General features: G+C 38.3%; 1 protein-coding gene across 1 annotated transcript in view; it reads left to right on the top strand.

Annotated features, from left to right (window-relative positions):
• Positions 1 to 14,060, top strand: part of E2F1 (E2F transcription factor 1) — a 204,470-nt gene extending 190,410 nt beyond the window's left edge. Inside the window, exon 7 of the mRNA XM_044090573.1 lies at positions 13,384 to 14,060. Within this exon, the coding sequence (XP_043946508.1) occupies positions 13,384 to 13,661 (278 nt within the window). The 3' untranslated portion in view covers positions 13,662 to 14,060. The remainder of the gene's footprint in view (positions 1 to 13,383) is intronic.
• The last annotated feature ends 8,273 nt before the right edge of the window (positions 14,061 to 22,333 follow it).

Raw genomic sequence — 22,333 nt, 5'->3', positions numbered from 1 at the left:
TTCTCTGGCCAACCCTATTAGCGCTCTTGAAAGAAGACCGGATTGCTTGCCTGTGGAGGCAGTTTGGAAAAGATTTTCTTTGCACCCAACCTCCTGGCGACATATAACCACAGAATTCTTTCCAGAGGTTACCTTATTCCTTTCATTCTTTATCCAAGAACTCGAATAAGACTCGCCGATGTTCCACCCAGTCAGAGGGACCAAGCAGCCTTGGAAATACAAAAGCTGCTAGAAAAAAAGTCATCCAAGAAGTCCCACCAGACCAGATAGCATCCAGATTGTACTCAAGATTCTTTTTAGTGCCAAAAATGACAGGAGATTGGAGACCAATTCTGAATCTTGGCAATCTAAACAATTTTGTTCAACAGTCCAAATTCTGGATGGCCACTGTTCAGTCAATACTTCCCTTTGTAGAGGAAAATGATTGGATGTGCTCTGTAGACTTTCAAGACAAGTACTACCACATAAAAATGGACAAATGCTTAAGAAGGTTTCTCCACTTCCAGCTAGGAGCCAGTCACTATCAGTTCAGGGTGCTGCCGTTGGTCTCACCACAGCCCCCAGGGTGTTCACCAAATGTTTGCCAGCAGTAGCAGCTTACTTGAGACTATACAGATTCTGGGTGTTTCCAGATCTAGACGACTGGCTCATCACCACTTCTGCCAGGCATCTACTGCTTCACGTGACAGATCTCACCCTGCAGTTGTTCCTGCAGCTTGGAATCCTAGTCAGTTTTACCAAGTCTCAACTGACCCCCTCTCAGGATATGGCATTTATCGGAGCTCATTTCAACACTCTCTCTTGTGTGGCTTCTCTGCCTCTCCACAGGCTACAGAAAATAAGATCTCAAGTTCATTCCCTCCTGGGTTCAAACAAAGAACCAGCTTTGGCTAGTGCTTCCAGCATTAGGGTCCATGGCAGTGGCAGTCACTAGTCCCACTAGCAAGATTTCACATGAGATCACTACAATGGCTTCTTGCCAATCAATGGTCCATTCTAACCCATCCAGTGCACCACCCCATGCTCATTACAAGCCGCTGCAGAAAGGACCTGTCCTGGTGGATGGAATCTGATCAAGTCCTTTTGGGCTGCCCCTTTGTCCCTTCTCAGTCCAAGGCCATAGTGACAATGGATGCCTCCCTGATGGGATGGGGGTGGGGGCATAATCTGAGAAAGACATTCCAAGGCACGTGGTCCCCAATAGAGACCAGTCTGCATATCGACATTCTGGAGCAGAGGGTGGTGCTACTAGTGTTGCAAGCTTTCCACTCTGCCCTACCTCAGGGTATGACTGCATTTCAGTCAGACAATGTGTGTGTAGTCTGGTACATTAATGAGCAAGAGGAAACCAAATCCTATCCCCTGTGTTGAGAAGCTGTCTGAGTGTGGCAATGAGCCATTACCTCCGACCACTTTCTGATAGCAGTGCACATCCAGTGGAGTTCAGGTGTGATAGCAGACAAATTAAGCAGATGTGGTCTCTCAGTTCCAAGGTAGCAAAGAAGATCTTTCATCGCTGGAGCCAGCCTTGCTGCCACCTTTTTGCATCACCTCAAAACAAGTGCAGAAGCTATTTTGCCCTAATCCCCCCTCAGGGGAAGTCCCCGAGAGATGCTGTTTTCCTCAATGGGCCCCCAGGTCTCCTTTTTATACCTTTACCCCCTTCCCTCTGATCTCTCTCTTCCTCAAGAAAGCAGTCAGGTTGAGAAGCAAAGTAAATCCTCATTGCACCCTTCTGGTCTTGACAAATTTGGTTTCCCTTCCTGTGGCCTCATCTAGTTCTCACTGTCCATGGATTGTGGACCCAGTTCCGGACCTTCTGCCTTACCCTCAGGGGTGCATCCTAATCTTCAAATTCTCAAGCTAACTGCTTGGTTCCTTCAATTCCATTAGTTACCAGGCATTATGATATTCTATCCCCAGTATGAAAAATCTTACTGTCATCCCATAAACCATCCACCAAGAATCTCTACCTCAGTAAATGGAAGAGATTTTGACCTGGGCTTGCGACAATGGCCTCAACCCCTTTTCAGCCCCAGTGGAAAAAGTTTTGGAATTTTTGGCCATTATTTTTGGGGAGGGAGCTTCCGCTTCCACTGTTAAGGTCATTCTATTAGCCATCTCTTACTTTCACAGTCACTCTCACAGACTTTTTAAGGTTTCCCTCAAGGGAACTGTCTGCCACCATGGGACTTGACTGTTGTTTTGCAGTCTCTGGTAGCTTCTCCTTTTGAACTAGTGGCTACTTGTGACTTGAAGTTCCTCTCTGGGAAAATACTTACAGCTATCGCATCCGCAAGTCACATTTCTGAATTGCAAGCCTTATATTCAAGTCCCCCTTACTTAATTTTCCAGAGCTAGACTCAGGACAAACCCATCCTTCCTTTCAAAGGTGGTCTCAAAGTTCAACATTAATCAGACTATAGACTTACCTGTCTTCTTTCCTAATCTTTCTAGTAAAGGTGAATGCTGCTTACACCGATGTTCACAGACAATTACATTTTTGTCTAAACAGAATTAAAGAAATTAGGAGGTCAGACCAATTATTTGTTTCATTTTCTGGTGCAACCTTAGGGAAATCTGTCTCTAAGGTTACCTTGTCAAAATGGTTAAGAGATCATATTTCCTTCATTTATAACAAGAAGAACCTAAAACTTCCAAGGCCGGTGAAGGCACATTCCACTAGATCTATGGCTACTTCAACTGTCTTCCATTCTAAAGCTTCCATGAGTGAAATATGCGCAGCAGCGACTTGGGATACTCCACATACCTTTATTACTCATTACAAATTGGATCTGTTCTCCAGGGGAAGAGCCGTCTTTGGTACTATGGTTCTCGGGAGTATCCTTCCATAGCGGCACCCAGGATCTAAAGTAGCTGAGGACTCTGTCCCATCAGTCAAGAATAGATGAAGATTGACAACATCAGATAAAGAAGTTATGTCTTACTATAACGTACCATCTGTGTTGTCGATCTTCATCTGTTCCTGGCATCCCACCCTGCTTTCCTCCTCCTATGGATTCCTGGTGGAGCGACCTATTGTCCTGTGTCTTCTGTTAGGTTTTCCTTAGACATGGCTTCCTCATTTGGAATTAGTTTCTTTCTTTTCTTGTGTAATTTGCAAATGTGATCTGAGGTAATGTAAAGAGGAGCATTATGGGCAGACTACTAGCTCGAGAGTTTTTTGGCTGGCGCGGGCTATACAACAGCTGGATTGGTTCCAAGGGTCAGAGCCATAACCAATCAATCAAGAACAGATGAATATCGACAACACAGATGGAACGTTATGTTAAAACATAACTTATTTTTTATACCCCTTCTTTGGATAAATGGCTGGAAATTAGTTATACATGTACTTTGTATATAGAAATGCTATTTTATGAAAACTGTTTGCTAACCAGCATTAAAGTTTTCAGAGAGTGTCATTGAGTGACAAGAGTCAGACACCTCCTTCTTGGGTCTTTGAATTTTGACAAATGGCAGTTACAAGGTAAGCCCAGAAGGTGGAGCACTAGGGTAATTTAATGGAGCCACATATGTATTCCTGCAGTACTTTTAATGCAGATTGCAGTTAAAAAATGATGTATACACTTGATTGTTTTAAAGTCTGTCCATACAGTTGCAACATTTATGGACTTTTTGTCAGCATTTCTTGATTTTCATTCTTTGTAACCATTTCATATACCTTTGCTCTTAAATGCAGGTGAAAGCAGGATTACTATTAGTACTTGCATGCCATTTTTTAATTAGTCATCCTCTGTGTGCACCCTGATGGCAGGTAAGGGCTACTTGATCCACCAATTATATGTATTTCAGTATAAACTGAATAAGTTCACTCCTGGTCTAACTCGAATGCTAAACTAATTGTTCTGTGTGTTTCCTGCATTGCTGAATTCTGCTAGTTTTTCACAAGTGCTGTACTGTGAATACATAGAATGAAAGTCTTTTCTATTATTCACTGGCAGAAGGCATCATCTTTAAAACAAAAAAAAGGAATATCTTTACCTTTGAAATGTCTGTCTCTTTCCCTTCAAACTGTGTTATCACTTTGTTCTTGTTAGATTTTTTTTTGGAAATCTTGATGTTTTAACCCCCCTTCTGGTGAGGATTTTTCCTTTCACTTTAGGCTATATACAATTATCCTGTTATTTCCTGTCTTTAAATAGTTTCAGTTCCAAGCTGCACCTTTCTAATTCCTCAACTTTTGGACTGTACATGTGTCATATCTTTCCCCTTATTTGAGGATGCCTTCCGTATGTGGTCTCGTCCTGTTTACAGTGAAGCATCAGCTTTTACATTTTAAATGCTCTTCAGTATCTTGCAGAACTACTAAATTTCCACATTGATTTCTACTGTTGCTTCATCTTGTAAGTGTACCCTTGAGCTGCTTTGTTACTTATGATGTAGTACCAAATCGCAAAAAATGTCCATCAAAGAAGAGAACCACTACATTCTCTGAGTCTTTCTGTACTGTAGATTTGTCTGGTGCCAATCCTTAAAGCAGTCTCCTGGGGTGTCTGTATATAGTCTTGTGGTCTGTCCCACCAGTACCCTAATTTTTAGATAACATTTATGTATACTTTCCAGTTGTTCTTGAATTCTGCCCCCCCCTCCCCCCCCATGTAGACCTGATGTGTCAGTTGTACAGAGTCTGGGGAAATTTGTCCGGTGTGCAGTTAGAATTGTAGTCCTGACAGAAGTGAGGAGACTAGTGTTAATGCTATTCTTCATAATGGGGCTTTGAGGAAGGGAGGAGTATCTGTTGGCAGTCTGCTTATTCTGTGGTTTTTGCAATTTCTGAAATGCTCTGGGAATTGCAAGATGGTGATAAGTTGCAATTTGCCATGTGTTATTACTGGGCTTTGACAAAGTGAATGATAGTGCCCGAATAGTACAGGTACTGTGCAGCACAAGTCTTTTGCAGATGCTGTTAAGCAGACAGTAAAACTGCATGAGGTGGAGGAGGGTGTTTCTGTGACATGCAGCGTAGTGAAACTGCTTAAAAATCTGTATTGGAAATGTCTCTACTCAGATTTTTTGAGATATTTGGCTCCAAAAGTGGGTGTCTAGAACAGTGAGCGTTTGAATTTAGATTTCAAAGGAAGAATCTGCGACACATTTTGAGGAGAGATGGTTACTTGCTGAAATTTCAGCTTCTTGGTACTTCTGCTTTGTCTGGAAGAACTGTTGATAGGGCTACATTTTTGTTCTGATTAGAAATAGGAACCAGAAAGTTTTGCACTTGTTGAAACCAATATATTAAGCTTTGGGTGATGCTGATTCCATGTTTGATTTTTTTTTGAGGCATAGAGGGTTAAAGTTCTACTTTTCTGTACTGGCACAAGAATACAGCATTCATTAGATGCAGTGTTGCAGCCAGAATTGAATACTTCTGTTCTGGACATCCTGTTTTAATGGTAGACTGTTTGGCCATATGTGTGTAATGACTGTAATGAATCCAGATGCAGTTTGTGTAGCAGACATGGGTATCTTTGTGTTTTACACTAACATTTATTGTAGAGTGGCAGAATTTTTATTGTATACTGTATAAGAAGGAGAGTTTGTCTATGGTGAAATTATATTTTCAGACAAACTAAATGCTGCAGGTATGTGGCTTCATCTGTAAAGAGTAGGATCCTTTAGTATTCCACTATAGTCAGGTACTGGTGACTCTGGGGAGAGGCCTAGGCCTAGTGATGTACTTGATGTTAGCCATATAATGATATCAGTAGCCGCGAAGATAGGTGGCAAGTGAGCAGAGAATTTATTTATCCATGCATCTTTTGTTGACCTGGTTAGTCCCACTAGGCTAGTGGCTTCTTTTTAGGGGAGACCAGGGTGGTATTGGTACTAGTAGTGGAAATTTTGACAGGGCATCTAGGAACTTATTTGGCACCAAACAAACTCTGTTCTAGGTAATTGGCATGTTGTTCACCTCTCAGTTAATCCACTGGAAAAATATTCCTGTGTTCAAATACCTTTGTATTTGGCTTCACCAAACCTTTCCTTCTGCATTCGTATTGCTTAAAAAAATTCAGAATTAGTCAAATCCTTTTTTGGTCAAGCAAATCTATTTCTTTCTATCTCATTAAGGTAGAAACACGGTTGGAATATGGACATATTAAGATGAATGAAAGAAATAGACTGCAGAAGGTCAATAAAATGCAAAAAGTCAGAAGTTTGATAAACGAAATTAACACCGTAATTAGGACTGTCCCTTGAGATCCATACAATATAACAGAAGTAAACAGGATATATTACTGTGCAGCTAGATTAATAACTGAAAGTGCTATCACAAGAACACAGGGTAGTGAGGGAGAGGAAGGAGAAATTGAATACCATCATGGAAGTATCTAATAGAGAAAACTATAAAGCAATTAAGACAAGAAGTGTCATTGTTAAAAGAATATAGAAGAGGGAACAGATCAACAAAAGTACTAAGAAAGATAGACGTAATAAAAGCAATGTGCATTACTAGAACAGACCAGGATCTATCGTGCACTATCGCAAATAAACTAAAAATCTCAGCACAGATGGAAAAACTTAGAAGATGCACAGATAAATATAAAGGAAAGTACAAAACAAGCAATTTATTGATGACCCAAAAAAGTTTTATAGAGAATTGGGAAACAAAGTAAAAGGAATTGAAAGGCTGCCCAAAAAAAGAAGAAATAAATACATTTTGGAGGAGAAGTATCTATGAAGATCCTGTCAAACATAACTAAGATGCTAAATAGATAGAAGACGTAAAAGAAAGAATAAGTTGTTTAAAAGTACAGGATATGAAATGGGAAGAAGTAACAGCCAGAGCGAATGAAACAAAGTTAAGAAAAGCCTCAAATTGGAAAACCCCAGGCCCAGATGCAGTACCTAACTTTTGGTTAAAAGTATTAACATCTTTGCACGAAGATTTAGCAAGAGTAAGAACTGTTAATATGCACACCCTGAACAGACACCAACCTGGCTAACAACAGGAAAAACAATACTCCTGCTTGAGTGAATCTGCAAGCTGTCCTAAAAATTACAGGCCAATAACTTGCCTTCTGATGAAGTATAAACTATACATGGGAATTGATGCCGACAGAGTTTATAGTCATTTAGAAGAAAACTCCATTATGGCAGTAGAATAAAAGGGCACTAAAAGAAAGTCATATGGAACAAAGGATCATTTGTTGTTAAAGTCATAGTGTACAATTGTAAAAAGGGGAAGAATTTAAGTATGGCATGGAAAAGAAATGGGTCTGGTACCTAAAACCACGAAACCAAGGAAACAATCAACGAAAGGTACCAGTAGGAGGTGTAAGAATAATCCACAAAGGAAACGTTGAACAGCAACTGCCGATTTAATACATAAACGCCAAAAACAATCCAATGCGTTTTCATCCACTAGACTAGTGGGTTTACGATGATTCTCTGACTCTTTCAATGTGTTTTGCTTGTCGGGTGTCTTTTCAAATGTTTAAAAGCAGAAGTATCTCTGTATATTTGATATGTGGAAGATACATCTGATGAAGTCTAGTGGATGAAAACGCATTGGATTTTTTGGGGGCGTTTATGTAATAAATTGTCAGTTGCTGTTCAACGTTTCCTTTGTGGATTATTCTTACACCTCCTTCTGGTACCTTTCGTTGATTGTTTCCTAAGTATGGCATGGATTGACTTCAAAAAAGCATTTGATAGTATCCCACATTCATGGATAAAAGAGTGCTTAAAAATGTATAACATATACTCTACACTGATCGACTGCATTACAGTGACCATGAAACAGTGGCAGACCACTTTACAATTAAGCCATGATAAAGGACAAATTATTGTCACAGGGATAAAAATTCAAAGGGTGGATATTCCAGGGTATGTCACTGCTGCTATTCTGCCTTGCCCTTAACCCATTAAGCTGTCTACTTAACAGCTTAGGCCATGGCTACAATTTGGCTCCTAGAAAACAACAAAGTGTAAAGACTTTTCATCTTCTCTTTGTCGATGATTGATTTAAAACTGTATAGCTCATCAGATGAACTGAAAGCACAACAGTAAATTGTCAAAACTTTTTCGGATGATATACGAATATCATTTGGTCTTGATAAATGTGCAAAAGAAACCTTTAAAGCAGGAAAAGTGCAGCATCAGGAAAACAACAATGTCATATAAAAGAACTTGAACAAGAAGGAGTGTATAAATATGTGGGAATTTATGAAGGATCAACAATAAAACACAAACAAATGTGAATAAAACTTTGTAAGGAATACTTTAAAAAACTTAAATTAATCCTGAAAACAGCATTGACCTCTAGGAACAAAATCCAAGCTATAAACCAATTTGCTCTTCCTGTCCTAATTTACACTTTTGGAGTGATTTGACTGGTCCCAAAAGGTATTGGATAGATTAGATATAAAGACAAGAAGGATGCTTCATGCTCACCAAATGATTTATAAAAATCAGTGCATACCAAGATTATATATTCTCTGTTCCAAAGGAGGGATGGGCCTCCTTGAAATTGATTACATGCATACATCTGCAACAGTGGGACTCCATGCATATCTGCTGACCTCACAAGACCCAAACATAGTGAAAGTTTTGAAACATGAGGAGACTAAGTCTAAGATGACTTCTCTGCTTAATCTAGGAGAAGCATTTTGGAGTCATGCAGGAATGGAAATCAGACCAGAAGTAGGTAAAAATTATGCAGCAACTGAATATGCCAAAAAACAAAAAGAATGTAAGGTGAAGGACCAGATGAGAAGGCAAGAAATGTGGGAAATGCATAAATATAGTTGTAAGTATAGAAAACTTCTGGAAGAACCTCATGTTGATCAGGAACGAATGCAGGAATGGTTAAGGAGAGGCAAATTCAAACCAAGAGATTAAAGGCTAATATTGGGGCCCAAGACAGTGGGCTACGTACACGTTGGTTTACAAAGTTCATTGAACATGTGAGAGAAACAGACAAATGTAGGTTTTGTAAAACCGAATTGGAAACAGTCACACACCTCGTTGCTGGTTGTGACATACTAATGTCAGAAGGACTGTATGCTGAAAAGGATAATGTGGCAAGACTGTTGCACTGGGGATTGTGCAAACATTGTGGTATTGAAGTGGCTGAAAAACACCAGAAACATGAACCGCAAAGCATCATAGAAAATTATGAAGTTTATATCACATGGGATCACACATTACCAACAGTTCAAAAGACATATGCTAGGAAAGTGGATATAGTGGTCCATTAAAAGAAGACAAAAGTAGCATTGATCATTGAAATCACCACACCCAGTGACTACAGTGTGTTGCGTACAGAGAGAGACAAAGTCATAAAATATCAGGATCTGCAGGCAGAAAGGAGAGCAATGTGGACAAAAGATACCCAGACAGTTCAGTAGTAGTAGAAACAATGGGTCTTATAAAAAAGAATCTGTACTCTTATTTAGATATGTTACCAATCCATGCAACCCTGTATGAATTGCAGAAGGAGTCATTACTGGGCACATTGCGGGTGCTGCAAAGAACACTTTTGGCTAACATCAAAGACTGAAACAATACTAATTTCATGAACTTTAATTGTACTTTGACTTAGGAATGGGGTCCACTCCCGTCATGATATTAGAAACCCAAAAGATTTGGAGAAATTAAACAGTGGAAAAGCTTATCTAGGGTAATGTTTTCCCCCTTGTTGCTGTTTCTTCAAAAAAAAAAAAAAAAGTTCTGTCAGCATAGAGGGATAAAGCTGTGACATCAACCCAGAAAATCATATATGAATTAGTTGCTTGGGTGACTGACGAAGCTGGCAAGGGAAAGAGGAATGATACATCACTGCTGGCTCACATCTGTTCTGGGAATTGATACCTGTAGTCCAAAGAGTATGGTGGAAATCAAAGACCACACAGACACATTGTGTTGTAGGGGCAGGGCAGTCTTTAGGGGTTATAGCTCTTGTATTAGCGAGTGACACACACACCAATGCCCATTGCCAGTTGAACCCTATAGCATGTTACTGGGCAATGGTAGAGCCAAAATAAGACGGCCACAGATGGCTGCCTAAAAATGGCCACCTCCCAGTTGTCTTTCTCTCCTGGTTAAGTTGGCATGAGTGAAGCAGTTGTCATGGGAAGGGTTTGATTGTTGGCTGGCTGCAGGGGGAGAAAGATTTAAAACAAAATTGCCTCCATTCAAACCATTTCCCACTTCTTGAAAATCACTACTTGACCTCGGCCAAAGCACGGTGATTACCAGTGCAGCAGATATGTGTGTTGCTGTTTATGGTTGCTGGTGTTTACATTTATAAAAAAGTTTCTCCTTTTATTTCGGTGGCATAGTGTTGCACTTTGCAAGAACATCCAACTTTATTTTCCAGTCTTTACCCACCAGTGCCTCAGTTTTGTGATGACCCCAAACCAAACTGACTGCAGAAAGGCAGAGCTTCTCAGTTATACAACCAAAAGTTTGACAATCACCCTCGCTTTAACTGAGGCAGCTTAGGCAAATGTTGCAGGCGCAATGGATTTTCTTAAAATCTTAAATAACAAATGAAAAGTACAGTCTGCAGTGTGTGCCACAGCCAAATAGAACTATATCAAAGACAGAAAAGGATCAGCACTATGGAAAAAATGAATAACTTGACCCACGACTCTAAATGTGCCAACAGCAAAACGCAGTCCGTTTATTCCACCAAGTCCATACATGCAGATGGCAGCAGGGAAAATTAAATAAACCCATTTAAAACACCTTCATCAGCACTAGCATTTGCATTTCTTTACCTGTTCTGATATTTGCGTCATGACATCAAACCTTAAAGGCAACTGCTTAAAGTAATAGTGGCTATTTAAAAACTTATCTTAGAAAAATAAGACCTTGCTGTACCAAATGCTATCAAAGCCTTACTTGAATGCATATTGTTAAAAATTCTCATTTAGTCTTGTTGAGCATAATATCAAAATATCAAAAAATATTTAGTCCTGTTGAGCATTATATTAAAATCAAAAATTAGTGTCAGAATCATAGCTGTCAACTTCATAGAGAAAGAAATCTTGACAAAGCCATAAACAATGGGCTACGAAGGCCCAGAAGTAGGGGCAGTTTTTAAATATTGCTGTTAAAACTTAGAAAGTTGCTGGAATAACAGGTTTTGCATTAGAATGTTATGAATAGTATGATGTCTGAAACTCAAATGTCTGTCATTGTTTTGTGACTTCATTCCTCAATGATTTATCAGAAGACCAAAGATTTTATGAGAAACAGACAAAAACATGAGAAAAATCTCTACGATTGTGAGGTGTGGTCAGAATGGATTTTCTCTAGCAGTTTTTTAGACATTAAAACTGGCAAAATGAGTTTATGCATTTTGGATCAGAAGCATGTTTGTATGCTGAAAGGCATGGGAACAGTAACTGTATGTTGCCACTTTGCTCTGCTTAGTTATGAAATAAAAAGGAGTATTCCGGAACTTTGGTTGTCTAAGAGAAGCACTTGGTGTTGATTTTTGTTACAAGTTTTGTATTTGAATACAGCCCTGCTTGTGTGAGGAAAATTACTGTATGGATGAAGTCATGGGAAAGAAGCACCATGCATGTGAAGGTGCTGAAATGTAACAACATTGACTGGTTCTGAATAACAATTGCATATTTTACTGCCAAGTAAAGGAGTTGAACTATGATTGGAAACAATTGTCCAGGTTACATTTTTTCCATGTACATAGAGTCTGAAGTTCTGCCATGTGTAGATTAGATTATGTACATTTATGCTGCCAGTCTATTCTCAAATACCCTGGTTTAAACTGTTTTTGTGTCCAAGTGAATTTACTGAAGATGGACTGTAATAATAAGGAACCTCTTAACATGCTGTGGACTAAATAAAGCCCTCTCAAAAATTATGCATTTTTGTTCTTTTGTGGATACAATTTGCCAGCTCATTTTTTACAGTATCATAGATAATTTTATCAATTCTGATTAACCTGAATTTATCCCATGGATGTTTAGTGTGTGTCTGTGTGTGTGTGTCTCTGTGTGTCTGTGTGTCTGTCTCTGTGTGTGTCTCTGTGTGTGTGTGTGTCTGTGTGTGTGTGTGTGTGTGTGTGTGTGTGTGTGTGTGTGTGTGTGTGTGTGTGTGTGCGCGCGTGTCTGTGTGTGTGCGCGCGCGTGTCTGTGTGTATAGTAAATTGGTCTCCTTCTTACAGTGTACATCATGAAGATGTTCTGAAGTTAGGAGTTTAAACAACCCTGGAGGTTTTACTTGTATAAAAAGCAATACAAGAGCATGTAACCAAATATATAACCTATTCTTTAGTGCAAATTATCAGTTCATGAATTTGAAAATATTAATTTGAAATATTTGTGAAGTATTAGACATTGAAAATGCTTTACTTTTTATAATGTTTATACAGAAAACAATTTTGTCTTGAAAAACAGGTAAGTAGATTGTTTCCATCAAGCATAATTTGATTTGTTAAAATAGTCTTTGCTGAGCCCTTTTTGTCACTTAAATCTTAGAAATATCCCCACCTATGTTCCTGATGAGACAGCACCTTCCTGGCCTAGTTGTCTTACTTATTTTTGAAATATCTATTTCTTCATAAGTAGTTTATGAATTTTAGACACCACCAGTCAGTATTATCACACCAAAAAGGTTCATAGGTAAATGCCCAAGCAGATCAGGTAAATGACTGCTGCTTTTCCATTCTTCTGGATTTAATGCCTTACATTCTTGATTTTTTATTCTGTACTGCACTTTGCTTTATCTAAATGCATTTAGTGTTCACAGTCTTTTTTGTTAAGTATCAAACTGAGCTGTTTACTGTACCTGTTATTGTGAATGTTTTTCCTGATGGACAGAGTTCCACAGTAAGTAAATTAATTCCCAACTAACATACCCCTCCTCCACATAACCCATGTTTTGGGGTATTAAAAAGTAGAGCATCATCAGACAACCTATGTAAAAGATTCTATAGAATGAGAAGTGTACTGATTGGCTCTCTCTGAGAGCATCTGATGTACAGAACAGACTACCAAATTACATTAAAGCAAGAGTACTGGTTTAGATATTTTTTAAGAGCATCCTGGACACTTTATTATAGGAACAAGTGTTTTGGTATATTGGCAGGCTAGAAGGGTATTAATGCCCATGCTTGAAATATTTGTATGCATGTATGTATGTTACCTCCTTACTAACATACCCCACCATATTGGCATTCAAGGTACATGGGGTCAAAAACTGTTGGATTGCTTGGCTAGGCTTATAAAGACCCTGATGGTCAATAGCCTATTATAAGCCTATGAAGTAATAATTAAAATTGGTCCATGTGAATCATTGCATGACTCCCATAATTATAGGTAAATAAACTACGATTCCAGTTAGACATTTATTTTAATGCTGATGCTTTTTTTTTTCTGTTCATAGAACCTGTCCTGTCTAACGACGCCTTGCTGCCTTTGAAGTACAGTCCTGAAGCAGGCCACTTTTCACCGTTACCCTCAACTGACTCTTTTCTGGAGCACTTTCATTCACCAGATTTTCCCCTTAACTCAGCAGCAGATGCATTCAAAAGTCTTTCACCTCCCTGTTTTCATGACTATCATTTTGGGTTAGAGGAGAACGAAGGCATCAGTGAACTTTTTGACTGTGACTTTAGTGATGACCTAACATCGCTTTGTTTTGAGACCGACAGTATTCTTTAATGAAGCTGGATTTCTTTTGCTGATTTCCAAACAAAGCTACACTGACATGAGAATGTGTTTGCCACCAGTCATCTGGCAAGACATAACATAAACTGTGGAAAACGTGTAGAGAAACATTGTCATGTTTGTGATGTCTTATCGTCACCTTTATGGAACAGGCCTGTAACTTTTCTCCAATGCTCAGCTGGGCAGTTACAGCACTTGATCGTCATAGCTTGTGTGCTGCTGCTGCTGCTGCTAGATAGTGTCGGGCAGTTTGAGGTGAAATCGCTTTGGAAGCTCTGAAGTATGTAAACGTGGTCAAGCGGCTTGTTATTGGGAGAGTTCGGCATAGGAAATGTATTACTACATTCAGAAACGTAGTAACATAAGTTCTCCCATAGTATCAGCAAATAATGTCATTTTACAAGACAACTTTATATATATATATATATATATATATATATATATATATATATATATATTGCAGCGGGATTACATGTCTTAGAGTCGTAAGACTAAGATCCAGGTTATGTAATGCACCAGGAGTTGAAGGTTTGAGTCTTCTTCCAGAGCTTTACTTAATGGCTATTAAGAACAGAGTTTCAGTGGCCTGGTTAGGTCATTGTGGAAACTTTTCTTGCTTCTCAAAAAGAAAAAGGCACTTGTAATACATTTATTTATTTATTGCAGAGAACTTTACTAGGATTTTCTGGATTTTTTAGCAATGCTTACTATGAGTTGATTGCAGTTTCTTCCTTCCACCTATCAGGTTGGACACATTGTTTTAGTTAATTTAGGTTTAATTTGCTACTACCCAGCCAGATTATTTGTTTCTACAATGAAGGAAGATCTTGCAGTCGCACTTTGTTTATTTTTTTTTTTTTTGCAATAACACATAACTTAGGTGGTAAGGGCAAGAGTTGTGGTTTAGAATATTTTGTAAATGTATATATGGTTTGCTGTTGCTATTTATACTTTGGATTCTTATTCATTGGGACCTACTTGAGTACTTTGATGTCCGGTAATGTGGAGATAATCTTGATAAGAAGTTTGCTACTCATAGTTGAAGCCTTCTTTTCTTGAAGACTTGTGAAGTATGTACTCCTTCCTGGAGTGTAGAGCATACTGCCATGTACTTATGCACAGGCTAAACTTTTATGTCTTCCATTTGTTTGTCTTTCCTGTCAGACTGCCCTCCGTGTATGCTTGTATAACTTGCCTTGTAGTTTCAAACTTTTTCACTCTTTGGAAAGAGTGTAAATCCCCCCCCCCCCCCAAATATCAGCTATCGTTTGGTAAGTTCAGCTCCTTCAGGAGCAGTACTGCTGCACCTTTGTTGCTTAACTGGCAGTATATAAAGCATGTTAAAATAGGCTGGAAGAAGGCCTTTTGCAGGCAAAACCAGAGTTTGCTGATAAATGTGTTGCAGGACTTTTGTGATCTCGGTGTCTGTTTTTACACTAGCACGTATCCTCATTGTGACCGTGATCCTTCATCAATTGATGATTTCTTCTATAAACTTACTGAGTGCCTGAGCTAAAATCTGAAAAGTTGAGCCAAACGACAACATTTTTATTACTGCCCTCATAGGTTTATACTGCCATTACTGTTGCCTGCTTGGTCAGTTTCAAATCTGATATCAGGACCTTTGCAAAACAGAACAATGAAAACTATGTCAAGACAAGACCTAATAAGGAGGAAACCTGTTTAAGGCATTTTGAATGGGTATTTGAGATCCCCTTGTGTACCTAATATTTCCTTCAGTTGAGCTGCCAGACATTTCTGGAAGATCTGCTTATGATTTCTGTAATAAGTGCTTGGAATTGTCAGTGTATGTGTAAATTTTTTTGCCACTGCCATTTGAGGTAACTCTAAGCATTTGCTTTGCATTTGGGTTTTTCTTTAGTTCCTGTTTTATTTTGCAATGGGCTCACCATGATGTAGAATACTATGTTCATCTTTATAGTGTCTGCCTATTACCTCACTGCACTGATATACAGATATGCTGACTGATCATATGAAATATGGATTTTGGTGTGTGTGTCTTTGTTGACCCTTTCTGATGCTCTTTAATGCCATGCAGTTCTATTTTAGGTTTGAGCCATTACAAAAAAAAAAAACTTTGGAAATTCACATAGATGCCTTAGTGTGGTGCAGCATAGAATTAGCAAACATTAATTTTCAAGACCAATATTTTAAACTATTTATAATGTTTTAAAGTTCTGTTTTGGCAAATGTTTAGCTTATTTCCATTTTTGGGCAATGTTGGGTAATATGACCCTTTATTTGGTGTAAAAAGCCACTAGTCTGACATACGGCCTCCTTGCAGCTAGATATTCCAGTACCGCCTATTTGGTAGTGGTTACAAGGTCTGGTACTGCCTATGTATCCATGGTAAGTAAGCATGTGTGTGTGTGTGTGTCTCTCTCTCTTAATATATATATATATATATATATATATATATATATATATATATATATATATATATATATATATATATATATATATATATACACACACACACACACACACACACACACACACACACACACACACACACACACACACACACACATAAATACACACCTAAGTGTGTGTTTATGAATTTTCAGGCTGCTTTGAGGAGCAGACCCAACATTTTGACTGCTTTGCGAGCCTGATTTTGCTGCCTTTTTCAGCACACAACTTACGATGTGTGGTTGTACTTAAGAAATGGCATACTTTTTTTGCGATGGTCACTTTGGAAACTTGCGTGTTGAATATATTATTTTACATACCCCTGCACAGTTTATTTTGGTTTTCTGAGACGTTCATAAAAACTTGTGTGAGCAATATATGTGCAAATACACGTGTGTGTGTGTGTGTGTGTGTGTGTGTGTGTGTGTGTGTGTGTGTGTGTGTGTGTGTGTAAGATATAGATACATACAGACACACGCACATGTATGTAATATATATGTGCATGTATGTATACATACTTAGTTTGTCTGGTTACTTAAAAGATAAAAATGCTGTAAACATACCATCTTTGTGCTTCTATTTCAGATTAGTATCCTTGTATCCACTTACAGAATTCAGTGGTGTCCATTTGTGATTCACCCTGTCATGCAAATAGCTACTCTCAGTTCCTATCATTTTTTTTTCAGAAAAATGTATGTTTAAATATAGCACATAACTGAATATGCAGCACTTTGTTCACAGTAATAAGCTACGTTAGCTTTCCTTTTCCTTTGCTTGTTTTGTCTGCGTTATTTCTATGAACAGGGACATTTTTTGCAGAAAGACCTTAAACCTTTGTTTTAAACAATGTAATTTTTGGACTGGCTGCTTAATATGTGAGGGAGAAGATGCTTTTAAGATTGCAGGAGACTTTAATCATTTTTCTGAAGCTGGTCATAACTGTTAAGCATTCTCTTACTTGCTTAAACAGTGATACTGCTTGTGTTGTCTGAATCTGAAAGTTTGGTAAATAAGTATCTCTCTAGTGGTGTGTGTGTGTGCGTTGTGGGGTGCACAGTGGTCAGAGTAGCATCTCTTTAACCTGCGTGTTACATATTGGTGATGCTCCAATCTCAGGTGCTTCACTAAACTGCTTTTATTTAGTGTCACTTTAAATCAACTGTTTTCTGAGTGCAGTAGTAACACTCCAGAATGACAACTTTTAAGTCTGTATAATGTCTTCTCCAGGCTTTGAAGCCATAGGTAGCTTAATATTGCATTTTTAAATGCAAACATTGTATCCACAAAACTAGGAAAAATCCAGTTTCTTAGAGTCCAAAATGCTAAGATTCACAATGTGCTCTGCAGTCTTGCTGTATTTGATGGGATTGTGAAACCCAGGAAATTCAGAATTAAAATAAAAACCTCTTCGTTTTTGTTTAACAGCAATTCAAACATATTAAGTAGTTGCTGGTAAAGTTCTTGGTCCTAGTCCACTGAGCAATACATTGTCAATAGTTTGGACGTTTAACCTTTCAATTTGATGATATTTTTCATTTTTTGCTTTTAGTTTCAAAGTTGCATTCATTAATGTGTATAGTAGACCTTAATGGTTCCATCCCCACATTACAAACATGCTTCTTCCCAGCTGAGTTTTCTACTTGTGTCTACACTGGGTCCTTTATAGTGACATTGGCTGTTCATTTAAATGGCAAAAAACTGTGACCTTGGCATGCTGAGTGAATAGAGTGATGATCTCAGTTGAGGTTACTTCTGACCTAGCAAATTATTTTTTGCTTTCGAGTGAATTCCCAGTTGGCTGATCTTCTACTCCAGAGTTTCCTACCGTTGTTTTTATTTCTCATTTTCCTAACATTAACCACTTACAATGCTTTCAGCTGTATCACTTCGATGATGACCACTCGTCTTTTCTGCTCTTATTTAATGCTGTCAACTCTTTCACTTTGTATCTTCAGTGTTAAACTAGGATTTTAACTTTCTTATGCTCTTAAACATTGTTTCCAGGTCTACATAACTGATTATAATAAACTGAGACCATTTCTGTAGCTTGGGCTACTGTGAACGTGGAAATATCAAGCTGTTTACTTGGGTATCTCACTTTCTTCTTTTTCTTTTTATTTATTTATTTATTTTTTTTTGGGAGGCTGAAACTTGGGAAACTGAGTATGTCATGGTGAATTCTTCAGTGTTTGACAGCCTTGCTGAGTTTTATTGCGAAACTTGCCTGCTAAGAATAGATAGTTACATGTCAAGCATTTACTGGTGAAAGTGACAGTTAAGTCAGAAGGAAGTTCCTGCCAGCGGCTTGGTGAGGCTTGTACCATTAAAATAAGGAGTCCTGCTTGGTGGCGTTTCTCTGTACTGTATTTTACAGTTTAGATGATAAAGAACATAGACTTGTAGTATTATCATTAGAATTTACAGTAGTAAGTCTGTAGGTTGGTCTGAGCAAGTAGACATTCATTTAGTAGCGGTTGTGACTCAGTTGCATGTAATATGCAAAGATGTACGAGGGTGGGAGGTTGGCATAATGGTTAAGGTGTTTACCTTATACAAAGTGCAAGGTTTGATTCTCACATGGGGTGATTGGCTAGGCTTAAAATGGCTCACAAGGGCAGTTAGTCTAGTACTAATCTATAAACATCTGTACATATGTGACTTTGCCTAACTTACTCATTAGGGACTGCCAAGTTTTATAACCTGTATTACAGTATTTATTCCCGTACCTTAGACTGTGTATCTTTGACCTTTGAGTTGTATAGCTCAATTAGGAAATTGTGTCCACTGTGTAAATGCAACAACCAGAGAAATGTTTAGAAAAGAGGTGAAGTAATGATATAGACAAATCAGTAAGAAGTAGTTCTGTGCTTCATCATTTAATATAGGTCATGTTGTTTTTAACAGTGATTTACTCAACTAAGTTTCTATTCTTTCCTTGTCTGACACCTATTTTATCCTGTTGACGGTTGCAGGGGAGTCAGAGAAGTTGCTATGGATCACACACACACACACACACACACACACACACACACACACACACACACACACACACACACACACACACGTCATTGGGCAGTTTGTAGGACTGTTATTCCAGAGCATGCCTTTCTGATAAGGGACCTAAACAATATCACACAGAGGACATGCAGACTTCCCATAAAAGGAGCTTAGCCAGAAAACTAGCTTGGCTGCGCTGCCTGTATTATTTTGTCTTACTCCTTCCCACCTGTTTACATATGTTTTGTGTTTACATGTGTTTTCCTTGTCTGTTAGGCTTATTGCAGAGTAACCCAGTGATATTGCTGTTGTACTGTATTTCCCATGAGTCTTACATTAGCATATTATACTGTTGGTCTTCCATTTGGATAACGATGGAGCAGTGTTATTTCCATTTGAGACTGTAGTCCGATATTAAGTAGATTGCATGGATGTTATTTATCCAGTTGTGCTACAAACCTGTAATACTCACTTCATAAAGGAAGAGAAAAGGTTGTGACACTGTGTACCAGGTGAAGACCTTAGAGCAGTGTGCTAGAATACACATTTAATGCAAGTAGTTTGCCTAGCTGTAGAGTCTTGCATAATATCTTCCTGGCAAGAGTCGTTCATGCTTTGTAGAGCTCTGTCCTCAGCCATACCTTTCAACCTCTTAGCCCAAGAAATCTGGACAGATTCTAAAAGAATGGAGAGTCAAAGGCCCAAAAATAGGGACAGATTTTAAATATTATTCCTATGAACTTAGAAAGTTGTTAGAATAACAGGATTTGTGTTAACATTTTCCAAGGATATGAAGAGTGAAACTCAAATGCATTTCATTTATTTAGTGACTTTGGTTTTCAGTGATTTGCTAGAAAACCACAAATGTTATGAGGAACAGGCCAAAAATGAGAGACAAAAATCTGGACATTCTTCGAAAATCTGGACAGTTGAGACGTATAATTTTAACTCCTGCATTCTTTAAAAAGTAAGCTGCAATATTTGAAGTTAGTTAAAGACTTAGCACAGATATCAAGCAATGGTGTTGTTTCTTTACCTTACATCTGGCTGACTCTATGTGATTTGAGCTAACGGAGCTTGGTTGAAGCAACCAGCAACAGCCGTGTGTGTTACCATCACCTTTAGAGTTAAGTACTGTAGCTATGTTGAAGCCAGTGCTGAATCCAAAATATTCTGTAATTGGGATGTTAGGTGTTTTTAATTCTAAACTTGGTTTGAGGTGACATTTTTCAAATGTTGCTCAGTGGTATGGAGACCACAACAGCTACATTTAACCAGATAGAGAAAGACTTTTTAGTGGTGATACCCTAAATGCACTTATGTTCACATTCGGTTACTGAAGTGTAATTTTGCAAGCGTCCCACATTTTAGTGTTCAGTGCTGGACAAGCATGCTTCCATGTACAGCTGAACTTTGACACTTGTTTCTGACCTGTTACTCAGGTGTCATTAGCTGTAAGGATCTCTAGTCTAGCATCGACTGCTGCAACAACAAATCCCATCCAGCCCGAATGAAGAAGGAAACTTTGTCCTCTGTTAATCGTGATCACAGGTAAAAATAATATGGCTGCTGGTGCTTAGACCAGTAGTGCAGGTTTCTTAGAAATCTGTGATTGTCCTGGCATTTAGCTCGTGTTGGGTGTTCTTCGAACTGTTTAAATGGAGATCTCAGTAAAGTGTGGAATGGTATATTTACCATTTTCCTCGCTCTAGTACAATCTCGAAGTTGGTATATTCAGGTAGCAAGGCCCCCCCCCTGCAAAACTTTTAAAAAAAATAAAAGATTTTTTAAAAAAAAATTTTATTTACATTTCAAAGTTCCAAAATTTCGATATTATGTTCTCTACCATAAGAGATGTGAAGTTTTGAAACTTTGAAATTTAGAGGTAGACCCCGCTAGTGAATATACTGAGTGTGTGTAAGGGTGACAGTTGTGTGATAAATTGCATATGGGTGACTAGCAAGATTGCACAAAATCAGGGGTTGAGAAATGTAGCCTTTGTGCGATCTCAGAGTTGGTATATATAATTAGCAGTGTGTGTAGGGGGCTTGTCCCCCACCCACAAAATACAATATTTTGTTTTTTGAAAGGTAAGAAGTTGCATGCATTGAAGCCATTTCCTGACGTGTAGTGATGCGGGGTCAGTATTCTTTCATTCATCTGTGTATGTTTTCATTAGTAAGTGGTACAGACATATAGATAAGTAAACCCTATGCAGTGCTAGCAGTGTACATGACTGAACAAAGTAATCAGCAGAACAGCTCTCTACTCTTGCTTTGCAGTTTAAAACATGAACGTAGTCTAGTACTTGTGTAGTTAGGTTATTAACTAAGTTGAGTAAGGTGCATGCCCCTTGTTTCCGATGAGTGAGGCGCATGCTTCCTTGTTGCGATAAGAAGTTGGATGACAGGAAATCTGTCAGGAAGACCGGAAGATTTGACTGGGAAGTTGGTCATTTGTAGTTGAAGTACCCTGATTTCATTGCATGGCTTTTTTTTCACTTTTTGTTTTACAACTTCAATCCCATTGTTGCTTGTTATATTTTTTTGCAGCTGCCATTTTTGGCCTTCCTTGGAGTCTATTCTCAAGCACCCTGCTGTGCTTTGTAATAAGTTTAAACCCTCTTAGCTGGAGTGACTAGAACATTTACTTTGGAGCCAAAACAGAAACCAGGAAACATATTAAATGTGATATTAACAGGTAGAAGTGTGGATGAACACCTCATAAAAATTATCAAACTTTACAGAAAGGAGGAATAAAATAAATTCTTAAAACAATTAGACATTAATATGCATCTCTTCTTAGGTCATTAGTTTTTTTTTTTTACGTTTTTATTGCTGAGGGAGAAAAGTGTAAATTGAAGTGCTTTTCTAAGAGTAGTATGTTCTTAACTGAAACTATGTTAGTGAACTAAAATAGTAGTAAAAAGTAAACAGCAATACCACTGGCACACAAATGAACTTGAGCAAAAGAACGAATAAAGTCAGCATAAAATCAATAAAACATCAGCTGAAGTTCAAACCAGGCACAATACTGACTTACAAGTTCACTCGCTGGATCGCTGGTAGGCAATGCTAGTGTGTAAAAGAAGCAGCCAAAGCTATAAATCCAAAGCGAAGTTCCACATTAAGTAAGATGTTTAAAGTCTTTGCAGACCAAAGAACTGTTTATAAATGTAAAATGCTGACAGTCTCTTAAAGCAAACTGGAAACAGACTTGGAAGTTAGAAACATTCA

The sequence above is a fragment of the Protopterus annectens genome, chromosome 12.part0 (genome assembly GCF_019279795.1).
Source record: "Protopterus annectens isolate FY-2018-M chromosome 12.part0, PAN1.0, whole genome shotgun sequence".
NCBI lineage: Eukaryota > Metazoa > Chordata > Ceratodontiformes > Protopteridae > Protopterus > Protopterus annectens.
Note: the sequence above shows the minus strand (reverse complement) of the source record. Positions and strands in the feature narration are given on the sequence as shown.